General features: G+C 43.9%; 1 protein-coding gene across 1 annotated transcript in view; it reads left to right on the top strand.

The window, feature by feature from the left end:
• T265_00485 (hypothetical protein) overlaps nucleotides 1-13,206 on the top strand; it is a gene marked incomplete at both ends in the record, with an annotated part of 75,498 nt that extends 62,292 nt beyond the window's left edge. The window contains 4 exons of the mRNA XM_009164289.1: nucleotides 2,410-2,660; nucleotides 5,756-6,274; nucleotides 9,535-9,991; nucleotides 12,896-13,206. Coding sequence (XP_009162553.1) covers nucleotides 2,410-2,660; nucleotides 5,756-6,274; nucleotides 9,535-9,991; nucleotides 12,896-13,206 — 1,538 coding nt within the window. The remainder of the gene's footprint in view (nucleotides 1-2,409; nucleotides 2,661-5,755; nucleotides 6,275-9,534; nucleotides 9,992-12,895) is intronic.
• Nucleotides 13,207-13,411: the final 205 nt, after the last annotated feature.

The raw sequence follows: 13,411 nt of genomic DNA, 5'->3' as shown, positions 1-13,411 counted from the left end.
CGAAGCCGATGATTCTGCAACCCACTACTGCCTCAATTATATTATTCGTTTCTAGTTTGACGCAGTGAAGTAGCCTCTCACGAACTGCATCAAACAGTGTACATTTGATATGGCAAGTAGATACACCCATTGGGAACCATGTGATTTGGAGTCGATTCCCAGTAAGTACTGATTGCGATATGGCTACATCCGTATTACTTGGTCGTCTAAGAGCGCATCGTTGAGTTGACCGTCGCTTGATTGTGAAAGACCGCTCCAAATGTGGCTGTTCTCCGGAACCTTTCTTTCGAGGTTGAACCGAACTACTTGTTCTTTCAAAGTGATGCACAGATAACCGATTTTCCACTTAGTTTCAGTGACTGTTTTCAGCGATGGGCCTTTGACATCAGGCTGATGCATAAACAAAGCATTCGCCTTCCCAAGATCCCAGGTAATCTTGTCCATCTCAGTCGGCTAGTGACAAAACGAAACATAAAGTCTGTGCCAGCCGTGCGAATATTCGAAGACTCGGGAGTTATGTGAAGGGAATAAGAACTTCACACTGCAACTCCTAGTGACGGACTTATTCACAATCAGCATCCTTCTTCTCTGATGATAACGGATAAAACAGTATCTCATGAATTTTGGACATGTTAAACTTTGACTGAGTATGTGTGGTCCGAGATGTGCGCTGTGCTATTTTGGGATTTGTGTACGTGCGTGCGGTTCTCTCAAATCGCACCAACCGGACAACTCGCAATTTCAGCAGTACTTTCAGCTTTACTGCCGTACGACTACATAGTTTATGTAATATATTTAAAGACTTTGATTGAGGAGAAGAGAAATGAGTGGATGAGGGAGGGAACAGATGCTAGTCTATGACAAGCATTCTGAGGTGCCTACACCTCAATCAGATAATCCGAAGAGCAACTGACGGCGCAAACACCACTGACATTGGTTAGTCATCAATACCTGCAGTTAAGTGCAAGGAGGATCCCATCTAGAAGGGTAGACCACACCAACACCTAGGCACTTCATAATCTCTTTCACTGCCCATCTCACAGTTTGCGTCATTCTGACGGGGGCACGGGGAACACGTCTCGGTCCACACCAACACCTAGGCACTTCATAATCTCTTTCACTGCCCATCTCACAGTTTGCGTCATTCTGACGGGGGCACGGGGAACAGCACTCGTCTCGGTAGACGATGTTTTGGCATGCATAGCACATGACCGAGCCACCACAGTTGGTGGTATTCGATGTTTTCCGCGGTTGAGCTACTTGCTTCAGCTGTGTACTTGCTTATGGACTGATTGAGCTTTGGGCAAATTATCATACACGAAAGAGAAGAATAGTAGTATTGCAGAATAGATGAAAAAAGACGCTTCACGTACAGTTGACTAGATTGTTGTATTTCACATGGTTTCTCGGGTAATCTCGTTGTAGATTTATTTGGAACAAAGGCAAGCGTAGTAACTCAGACTGAGCCGCTTTTCTTGTTTTACAGTGGATCGTTTCTCTGGCTTTTGTTTCTACCTAACCATAATTCTCTGAGTAGCTATGGATATACGGTAGCAAAGGCAGCTGAAATGACCGGGGACAAGGGTGTACAAGGACTTTATTTTGGGGGCACCATATAGAGAGGTCTTATGGGGTCAAAGAAAGAACTACCAGACCTTATTCTGAGCTCGTCAGTCAGACTTATAGCTTGGCTCATGCACGACAGAACTAGTGTCCCAGTTATACAGGGTGTTTAGCTATCCTTCAGATCTATCACATGTGTGTGTAGATTAATCTGTCAGGTGACCTTTGATTACCAGTTACGCTAAGAGTCTATTCCTGATGGGCGGCTTGACATAGATCATCGATGCAGAAAGCAGCCGCTGACCGCGCAATTATGAAACATGTTTATCCTACTGAAAACATCTAAGTAGTAAACATAAAATGAAAAACTAAGCTACTGTCTGTCAATACGACGTACTATCCAACTCATTGATCGGACTAAGGCAGCCCCACTCAGGGTTGCGCTGGATCAGAGTGTCCCAGTTCTGCTAAAATAGTATTGCAGTACACTTCTAAGATTCTTCAAAGTCAAAGTAAACTGTGCGCGGATGATAATACTGAGAGTAGACTAGATGGTATTTGGCAACTCCCAACACGGGTGAGCGGTTTATATTTTTTATTTGTTTTACGTTTGATTTGTTAATATTTTATGTTTCTATTTGTACACTTTATTTTTCCTACTAAGGAACATAGCTCTGTTTGAAGAGGTCCACACTAGAGAATGCCATGAAACCTGCTTGTGACATGATGTCAGAATAATCGTCTACTGCATGACTACCACTTGTAGGCTCGTTTACTCACCCAGCCTAGTAGATCACATTCAGAATTGGATGACTCGCAAGCCGCTGTAATTGTTTGTTGTTTCAGTGTGTATCGCTTCGGGCACCAAAGTCGCACTGTTCAACCGGCTTCGCTCGCAGACCGTAAGTACTCGCTATCTGCATGTTGAAGATGCCAGTTTCCATGCCAGTTCAAGCCGGTGGGGAGCCTTCACGATAAATCTCTTGGCAGATGATGAGGGAGAAGCAGAACAGTTTACCGTCCAGGACGGATACATTCACTACGGACACACAGTGAAGCTGGTCTGTTCGGAGACCGGAATGGCATTGCCCCGTCTGGTGAGTTTGCCTGGATTAGACTTATTAGTGCTGTTGGCTGTCTGAATATGGCTAGTGCTTTTGTGCAGGTTTGAACTGCTCAGTGGAGATTAGCGGAGATAACTGTATCATCTGAGGGACGGTGTTTTTTGTTAGAAACTGGGTACAACCCTCTAGGGCAGTGTTACCAATCAAGTTGCAGTTTACTTCTCATGGGAGCTTTTTACTCTCTTCAAGAATCACCTTCGATTGGGCCCGCCGGTCTTTTCGGTAGGTAAGAGTGAGTGAGATTCAAGGTAGTTTCTTCAAATGCATTGGAGTGGGGCCAGATTTGTGCATATTATTTACCCCCATCATTGATTTTTTGGCATTCGATTATCAGATAGCATCCAGGTATGACGATTAGAGAGTTCGCAGATAAGTGAAAAATGGAATGAGGATAACACAGCCGCCTTACGTTTCCATCCATCGCAAAACGAGGTATAGGGCAGGTCACTACAACGCGATGGTGGTCAGGAAGTAGAAATATTAACTGGTAGATATAAATGTTCACATCCACGGAGCGTCTGTCTTCTCTGCAGACTACCTTGTAAACTCGCATTGGAAGAGAAGCAGATAACCTTGATGTTAGAAGTACCTTCCTCAGCAATGCCGCCATTTTGGAACGACCAAAACTACCGGAATCTTCCGGCTTACCGAAGAGACGAAAACTTTTTATCTGTTCCAGAGGTAGTTTGCCGTCATATTTGATGTGGAGTCCTAGAACATCATACTGAAAACACATGGCACTACCGAACATTGTTTGCATGAAATCTATGCAAATAACTACTACGGAATACATTTGTCGGGCTTTAGGTGAGCTTTTCTGGATCACGGCTCACAATAGAGAGAAAAGTAATTTCGGTTGAAACTTCGAACCACGTTAACTAGTAAGATTGGCGCCAACCTTCGAAGCGACTGATATCTAGTTGTTTCAACATGGATGGGAACTGATGGAACAATAGTTCATTTTCTCTTGGTAGGACATACTACTGAGAAGGTTGTTGAAAACCCCTCGACAGTCTACAAACAGTTTTATCCTTCTACCGATTCATCAAATGGTCCCCGAGTTTTCACCAGTCTTGCGGCCTACTTGAACACCCGACCGTCGTTTGCGGATGACGCTGTTGTTAATGAGAGACTCAGCTGTTCTTTATAAACATGAAATCTAATGTTCAAGTGGAACATAAGGGTAGTGGTAACTAATGGACTGCGTATAGCTGCTGCTTCTGCTGAAGAAACCGGTAGCGAGCTGCCGACGAGTTTTCAGCAACCCCATGAGTAGTATGATCTGCTGGAAATCCGTACTGCGATAACTCGATTAATCTAGCAGCCGAAAAATGACAGTACCTTTGTGCGGTACATTTGCTTGAGGGGTATCACAAACGAGAGGTTCAGTTGCGTCTTTCATTAACAACTACGCAATCTGCAAATGAGCTGATTTCGTTAGTTGTTCCCTCTCTTCGGTCAAAGCTGTGTGGATTCAGTCCCGCGATTACTCTATAGTTTGAAAAAAACAGGTAAGTAGCTGAATGCTAGCAATAAAGTTGATATTGGTGACGGTGCTTGTAGCCGTAAAAATAGAAACCAAAGTAAACAATCACGTCCGCTGTAACTTCGGCATGAACATCTACTTGTGAAGATAAATAATTGAGGAGTATCTTCTGATTCTGTCTTGTCCTACGTTAAATTTGCTCGAGTTGGACCGGAAGTCCAAAGCAGAACAAAGCTATCATCATTCGCATGTTTAAGGTTTAATGCATACGAAAATAGACAAATACCGGTTACGTAACCTTCCACCAGACACGAAAAGTTCGTGCTCCTTTTACATAAAAATGAATAAATAATTACTCGTTGAGTCACGCGATGATTGAGTGCCTCGATAACATGCATAACGACCATTCTGTTGTGGAACCAAATACTGTAACAATTGACACGTGTTTTCGTAGCTAGGGGTTGTTAAAACAAATCCATCAACCAGGCCAACTTTGGTGTTGTTATTTCTTTCACCTCTTTGGAATGTTCAATTCATTGTCTGGGAGAAACTACATAAGGTCGTTGGTCTGTTCATCGACCTTGACGAGCAGACCTACAACCAAGCAGCGCAGCCGAGCTACCTATATTCCACATCATCGCCAGAAACTACATTAAAAAACTTATCCTATGAATATGTTTCTGGAAAGACCCAAAGGTGTTTATACGATGATTCCTATTGAGGGAAAACACCCATAGAACTGACCAAAATCATTCGCTTGTGCGGAAACTTCTATCTAAAGTAGATTTGGTCTGAATAAAGTGTGTTCACAAGACGGTTTTATCAATATCTCTGGTTTACGTTATGAGAAAAGCGTATAAGAAGTGAAAGAATACATTGAAGAACAAGATTGGCAAATAGATGTTACAAATGAGTTTTCACTCGTTGAGGCTATTCCAGAAGTTTCCAGTTGAGTTGCGCCAATGTAAGTGAAGCCAACCCATCGTGAAAAGCCGAAGAGCACTGTACAGCTGTTACTAATCAGCAGCTACGTTTATCTCACGAAATTCCGGGGAGATTAGAATCTGCAACCTCCCGGGATGTGGTTGAAAGCCTAACATTCCAGTAAAAAGCGATTGATCAGCAAAGCGATTATATCTCATTTAGACAGGACATAGCGCCACTCACTCTTCAATCACGGAATCCATATCAAGTGGTTGACTCAGAAAATAATCAACTACACATCAAGCGATAGATTGCTTGTGTACTTAGGCACGAATTATAGAAAAACACCATCGGAAAGGGAAAAAATATGCGCAATTTGCTAAAAAAAATTATTCACCATTATCTCATCGGTTTATTTATAATCGCGTCGAACTCGACCTGGTTCGGGGATCAAGTGGCAGTCGAATTCGACGTATAAGTCTGTTGCCTAAAATCTGAGCAGCTGTCCAAATTTTTTGTACAAGCAGAATAACCTAATCAGCGCGTTGCTGTTTGAGCGTTTCAATTTTAGTTTCTCTCGCATCTTGCTCTGACTTCTGATCTGTTAGCCGTGGTTAATCGTACGAATTCTCCTCCCCGCGTGCACCTCTTATTACAGATCGTACGTAAAGTTGATAAAACAACAGTGCTGTTGGATGCGGATGACCCAGTGAGTCAGTTGCACAAATGTGCGTTCCACTTGAAGGACACCGATCGCATGTACTTATGCTTGTCTCAGGATAAGATTGTACAGCTTCCCGCAGCCGCTTGTGAAGACAATCCGAACCGAGAGATTATCAACGACTCAGCTGCTTGGACGATCATTAGTACGGATCGAGCGGAGTACCGCTGGTTCGAACCGAGTCGTCTGACGATATCGGATCTGCGTCCATCTCAGCTACCTTTGATCACAACACCGGTCACTCCAGTCCCATTAGTGAGAGACATGAGAGTCAACGGCGGTGGGGACGTGGCAATGGTTGAACTGGTTGGAGAAAATTTCAGTCCACGACTTCAAGTGTGGTTTGGGGATGTGCCCGCCCAAACGTTTTATCGGTGTGAAGAACTACTACTTTGTTTTGTGCCAGACATATCAGAGTTTTTTCAAGATTGGAAGTACATACAGCAGGCTCTGGAGGTGAGTTATTTTCTGTCCCTCATCGTTTTTGACTGCATGTGAGATCCATGGTGCGTCGTAACTCCGTCCTCAAGGAGTATCTAGGCTGAATTCTATAATAGATGCCATAATCCTCTTCTACTCTCTCTTCTCCCTCTTCTACTCAGTGTGACTTACCCATGATCTGTAAAACATCAGACACAAACATCAAACACAACACACTTATATTTCTCACGTTTTCGACTTCTAGGAGAATGAATTCCAAGTTTTGATCTTCCTTTAGATCGAAAGCCTTATATCAAGTAAAGCTTAACTGGCAATCTGCTTATCCGAAGGGTGAATCCCATGGGAGTTCTTCGCCTAATCTATTTTTTTTCAGGGGACTAGACAAATAAGGGTGCAACGTCATGGATTCTGTAGGTATCTGCGTCTGACTTATTTTTACACATACACACACACTACCGATAGGCATAAGTCAGATGATGTATTGAGAACAACTCCGACACGACAAACCGCAAAAGTTTGCGGGGAAAACTTAATTTCAAGTCCTTTTTTGTAATGCGCTGCTCATAAGGTTGCTGAAGACTCCTCGACAGCCCACGATCGGTTTTGCCCTTCTTGGGGCTCATCAGGTAGGCGCAGTCACCGGGTTTCTGTCAACCTTATGTTATACTTGAAACAAAATTGCACGAAATTCGCGAAGTACACTCATTTGCAAACAAATTTGGTTTTGCGAGACTCACCTGGAACTTAGCTGAATCTCTCGGTTTTGGTGTTTCCAGGCAACTGAATGTGCAGCACCAGGACGCCTCATGTTTCAGTCGCTACTCGAGACGAGATATCGCGGTATACATTCAGTTTCCTAAAAACATCAAAACCGAGAGATGCAGCTGGGTTCTAAATGAGTCACTCGCCAAAATTGTTTGCGAATGAGTGTATTTCGTTGATTTCAAGTCATTTGTATGACGGTACAGCTTGAAACGAATCCGGTTAAAAGTTCTCTCCGTTCTGATGAACTCTCTTTTAATTCACCCCAGAAAATTCTGTTTCCTTATGCTGGGAGGAAACGTTCTTCGTTCTCGAGACTGATATACCTTTTTCGTGCTTCTGATTCTGAAGCTATCGGTAATTTTTCCACATGTTCCTCCCTACAATTTACTATTGAATCTTCACTCCGACTGGTTTGCAACGAAAGTTGGTCATCTGATTAGGTGTGCCCCCTTAGCTTATTCTCAACGCACTAGACACCGACGGATGCCGTAATCACTAACAGAAAGATCGCCTCATAAACTTCCTGTAAATTGGAGGGTGAGTATCCAGTTGACGCTCTCATCAGGCCACGAAATGTGTGCTGGGGCATCCAACACAATTTCCCGACGTTTTCCATAGCTACTCTCGAAAAACCGAGATACCTGTATGAGATCAGTTCCAAGTGTTTAATTTGGGCATAACACTGTAATCCTAAGTCATGTACTGGTTTTGTGTGAAAATCACACCATTTCCTGAGGTTTCTGTCGTTCTTTCAGTTTAACATTACAGTTGTTCAGATGTTTCTTGATCGATTGCACTGGCTATGATCGAATAATTCCCGTACTGGGGACAAGCTTTTATGAACACCACTCGCATCGGTGGACTTTTAGTTCAGTGGCTTGGTCATGAAAATATCAAAGCACTGGGTCAGCAGTCCTCNATAGTCCGATGGAAATTTCTTCCTGCAAGTGAAGGCTGGAAAGACGGGTAGCGCTGTACAGGTTTTTCTTCCTCGCTGAAAACGATCGGTAGTGCGTATCCTATAAAGCGACCTTCCTTGCTAGTAGTTAAAGGCTACTGTTCGACTGGGGGTTGACTTGTTCACTGAGCTCGGCAATTTCGTTGCAGACCTTCCGCTATCAATCGGGGTGACATCATAAGTACGTTGCTGTGAAGTCCTGAATTGTGGTGTGTGTAGAAGGTGCGTTGAGTAGTGGTGTGCGCGAGTTTATGTATGTGCTTTTGAAGGGATCGAAACAGTATGGAAAGGCAAATGAAAGCGCTCCCCTACATTGAGTACTCGAATTAACTGCGATTGGCTGAGGCAGACGGTCGTTCCAATTTGATCAACCGTGTTGGATTCAGAGAATGTTAGATGGTAAAAACGATAGGAAAATCTGCTATCTACCATACATAGTCCCAAGTGTTCGCAGAAAAATTGAACAAGCTGGGGTTTCCTCCGTATCCGACAGTTGCCGCTTTTTGTGATATTTCGTACTGCATGGAAAGCCCGGGTCTCTGATCATAGCAGGCATTGATGTATGCTTATTTGAATGCGGTACCCGCACGCACAAATTCGCAAAAATTTCGGAATGTGATGGGGGTACTCATCAGTCAGTACTGTTTGAGGTGTCTCACCACTCAGGCAGTGCGAGCTGAATGAACCTCCCTTATGAGTCCATTCAGCGCAATGACCACCTCTTCATCTGTTGTTCACGAACGGATGGGTTGCCAAAATAGCCATGTTTGGAGAAGCTGTATTTCACCTGGTTCTAACATCACAGCACAGAAGATATCGCCTCTGCTCACAGCATGAACGCACAACCCACAACCGACCATACCATACGGATCTCAAATTGCCATTGAAAGATAGTTTTAGTGGTAGGGGATGGGATCATTTCTACGGTGGAATGAACAGAGAACGGACACGGGTGGTTGTGGTTACGGCACACAACTGGTCAGACAGAACACAGATTTAGTATGAATGAGTCGGAATCCTTGCAGGTAAAAGTACGAAGAAGCGACTGTACGGATAGTCGAAGGGATCCAAAACGGCTTTGACCTTGTACTGAGTTGTTTGGGTGAACATGAGTTTGGAAAAATTTTTAGGATGACAGATATGGAGGCCATCTTTTTAGAGTTAAGATTTTATTCTTTCGCCAACTTCAGAGCGCCATGAATTGGCCACATTTTGCGGTTCCGGTGTATCGAAGCGGTGAGCTGCGCTTTGCACCACATCTGTGTGTCGAGTTCAAACTCAGTAATGAAGTTCGTGCCTGCCTCATGGGTGTTTGTACATGCCCACAATGAGTAGCGATCATCAACATCGATATCCTCAGAAAGAATCAGCTACCATGTGATGTGTTCTAAATAGCTTTTTATTTTTGAGAACAGTTCCTCGTGAACACTAGTACTGCTTGTATCGTGATAATAACAAGACTGTGATTATGGTGTTCTTAACTGCTGCACTGTGCCCCAGAAAACCGATAAACTATTCGGTTACTGTCATTATCGCTTTTTTTCCTTAACAGGTGCCTATCAGCCTGGTACGACACGACGGCCTAATCTATTCGAGTGGCTTAACATTTACATATCACCCGGAATCCGGCCCAAGACAACATTGTCAACCCGCGTTGGACATTATCAAAGCAGTAACATTAGCCGCTGCTGCCGCGGCGGCCTCTAAACTATCGCCAAATAAATCTACGGATACACAACCATCAGATGGACATTCTAACAGAGGTTCTGCAGACAGAAATGCCACAAACATGTACACCACTGGCGGAACTCAGTTGTCTCTCGATAGGACGTCGAATATTACTTGTCCAGCGGACAGTCAATCTTATCTCACCCCAGGTGCAAGCGACCCGGCAGTAAACGCTTATGGTGAAGGGACAACTATGGGGCGAGCATCTTTTCATCCGGAAGACACAATCACCATGTTTTCCAGGGGATCCTGTAACCCCATGCTGTCCTCATCGTTAGGACGTGGGTATCATCACACTACAGGTGATCCAATATAGAATTAGACTGTCTAGTTGACCTGTTGTCTTTCCCTCCAGTCCTCGTATGCCAGCACCGTAAATCAGATACCAAACCCGAAATTCCACCATGACCTTCGCATTTGTGTTCATTTCGGGCTCCGGCACCGAAACACGCATCCATGAGAACGAACGTGAGAAACCTGAATATTCTTTCGTGAAGTTTGCTTTATCAATCACATTGTGTAAACCGACACATTTGGTTTTGTACAGTCACCCGTATCCCCCTCACCGAAACACACAAGAAATACCGATATCTCATAAAACGGGTTTATTGATTTGTGTCGGGTCGACGGGTATAGGATGAAGCGGATGAAAACTCTACTGGGGGCATTTCACCCCCAAAGCTACTGACCCGTGTTCTTGGTGTTTATCAGAAGACTCTGTTCCCCACTGATTCACATCGGCTTGTTCGAAAGTTCCACTTTTGTGAGTTTTCATCCCTCCGAAGATGAACTGTTTCCATGTTGTCGCAACCAAAAAAGTGCACTGCACTTTTCCTCAGGACGAATCGTTAAGTTCGGATGAACGAGATTTGGCTGCATTAGAGTATTTCGCTGGCTCTCAATCAAGGTCAATAATTCCTATGCAAAACTAACTGTGGATGCTCTTCGGCTAATCACAAGGTATTCACGACCGCTACACTCTTCGGTTGTATTTAACAGCAGTAGTGTGGGATTCCAACTTGAATTTTGCAAAGTTTTGAGTTCAAACAGCAAACTCGGCACCCTTCCGGTGCACAAATGTCGGTAACCCGAACGATGCAGAGGCCTGATAGATTCGTGAAGCTTACACGGGAACGAACATCAGACAAACGGATCAGACGACAGGACGATTGGCGGAACTAGTCAGGCAAAGGTCATAGGGTACGCATCAGAGGTCATCTTGAAAGAGCACTTGGAGGTCGATCAATCAGAACATGAGTGAAAAATATACTCAGTAACATTATTAATCGGGGAGACCAATCATAATCGAAGTCCAGTCCCTTCGCAAGCTTATATAAGAACTTGCGCACACCGATACTCACCGCACAGGTCCGCTTCGCTCTGCATCAACGGACTGATGGTGTCATTTCCACCAGTGACGAAACGATTTCAACAAATATGCCGATTTCAGCAAACAACTTGGCCACTAGAAAGGTCTCTGACTAGTTTCTTTGACTTACGATCTCGAGATGGTTCATTAGTTAGGCTGCAAACTTACTGAGCGGAAAGTCCGTCGCTCGAACCCGACTTCTGTCTAGGCTTAGGAAATCTAGCAGTATCTCGGCCCTCGTGCCTCCTTCGGGTGGCACCGGAAGAGTGTCACAGCTGAACCATTGTTTGACTGTCATTCTTTGACATACAAGTGTCGCTTCTGAGTCAGCTTATTTCCAAGTTCAGGTGCCCACTGTCTGTTTGTACTGCGAAGAAATAATTCGCATATTAGGCTGGCTGTGAAGGGTTTTTTGAAACATGTACTCGGCTGTCATACACAACATATTTTTCAGTTTGTCAAGGTTTTGGAAAAAGCATGAGGCCACATGGCTCTCTGCCCAAAATGAGTGAACTGCGGCGGGTCGGAATTCGCACTGGGATTAAGGCAATCTAGCGAGTACTTTGGGAAAGCTGACCAGCATGTATGATTTTTCATCCATTGAAAAGCTTCCTGACCAATCTCTGAGAGTTTACGTACATGGTTTTCAAATAAAGGGAAGTATTGTAGTTGACAAGTGAGTACGGTTCGTGCACATAGCTCTCGATTGTTCCCTGGCTTCTGTGTGACAGTGGACGCAATTCTAACTTGCCTGGGTCTCGAACGGGCTAGTTGTGAGAATTCACAAGGGTGCGGAACTACGAAGTGCGATCCATTCCCTACTAGCGCTTCATTCAGCATTCAAATCAAGCATTTTTATTTAGCTTTGGGACCACACCATAACCATCTGCATTCCCAACGAGTATCAATGGGAAAAGTGATGCCAAGAGGAATTTGAAAGGATCACGATCCCACATACACGCGCTTCCCTCAGTTCACTCAAATTCCGAAGCAACATACTGCAGTGGTGCTTTCGAAACGAATGATGTGATTTTCATTGGGAAATTGATATTCTTACATCCGTTTTGCACTAGTGACTTTCTGAAAGTAAAAGTGGCTTAAATGGCTCGTGGATTGTTTTCACCCTTCGCCGCGGTCCTAAATGCCTTTCACCCATTCACATGACCAATAAGGTATCCCGGTCACCATTCAATTAATCGGAAGTATTCGATCTAGGAAACGTCACTAAATGTGCGTCATCCGTGACAGTATGGTTCAATTAATTGATGAGTTATAACGAATATAAGTTATCCGTTGATGCCATCCGATCGCCTCTGTTGAGAGAACTAGAGAAATACAGAGCAGCAGTTCCCCTACGGAATATGAAGTATTCCTAATTCTTTGTTCTGCGAATGGGTGTCTCGAAAACAGCTCTCTGAGCTCGTTTAATTGCAACTCAGAAACATTACACGCAACCAGAGTTTGTTTAGATAAGATGTTGGATTGGTCATTTCGTGTATGACCGATTTCTCCAAGACCAGTTACTGAGAACTAGCGGGAAGCGCGCTTCAGAAAATCACTTGTGCGCACACAGGGTTGAACTCAAGTTGGCTGATAGTAATCGATCCGACCATACTGACGACAGATTTATTCAAATCTGGCATACCACTCAATGAGATGCATTGACCTTCTTCCCTATGTAAGCTAGACAAAAACAAGTAATTCAAGTAGATTTGACTCTGGGAATCTTTTGAGCGTTGAAAAATCGAATTTTTATGTTAATCCCGCAAAAGTATTAACGTGAGATATGGGACTGTTTGGTACGTTAGATGTGAAGCCCGGTCCGAATCAGCTGTCAACTTTTTCATAAAGGAAACTACTCACAAGGTTGCTGAAAACTCTTCGACAGCCCACGACCGGTTTTGCCCTTCTTGGGGCTCATCAGGTAGGCGCAGTCTCCGAGTTTCCGTCAACCTTATGTTCCACTTGAACCCAAATTGCACTGTTTTCGAGAAATACACTCATTTGCAAATCAATTTGGTTTTCACGAGAGACTCAATTGAATCTCTCGTTTATGATGTCCTCCAGCTGAATGTGCTGCACACAGGCCGCCTCATGATTCAGTTGGCACGATATTCGAATTTTTGAGTGTTTTGTCTACGAATTCATCTATCCTCGATCATCTAGCATCCAATAAGGAAATGAGGAGAAGTAAATATCAGGTTAGTTAGCTTCGAGGACAAAGCCGCGATAACGTTTTCGTCGACGACAGTAGATGACTCAGCGTGCTCCTCTCTAACTATAAAATACTTCCACAATTTGACGTCTGTGGTGTTAGTTTCGAGAAAAATTA

The sequence above is a fragment of the Opisthorchis viverrini genome, assembly GCF_000715545.1.
Source record: "Opisthorchis viverrini unplaced genomic scaffold opera_v5_5, whole genome shotgun sequence".
Lineage (NCBI taxonomy): Eukaryota > Metazoa > Platyhelminthes > Trematoda > Opisthorchiida > Opisthorchiidae > Opisthorchis > Opisthorchis viverrini.
The sequence above is the reverse complement of the archived record's forward strand: the minus strand, read 5'-3'. Positions and strand labels throughout refer to the sequence as shown.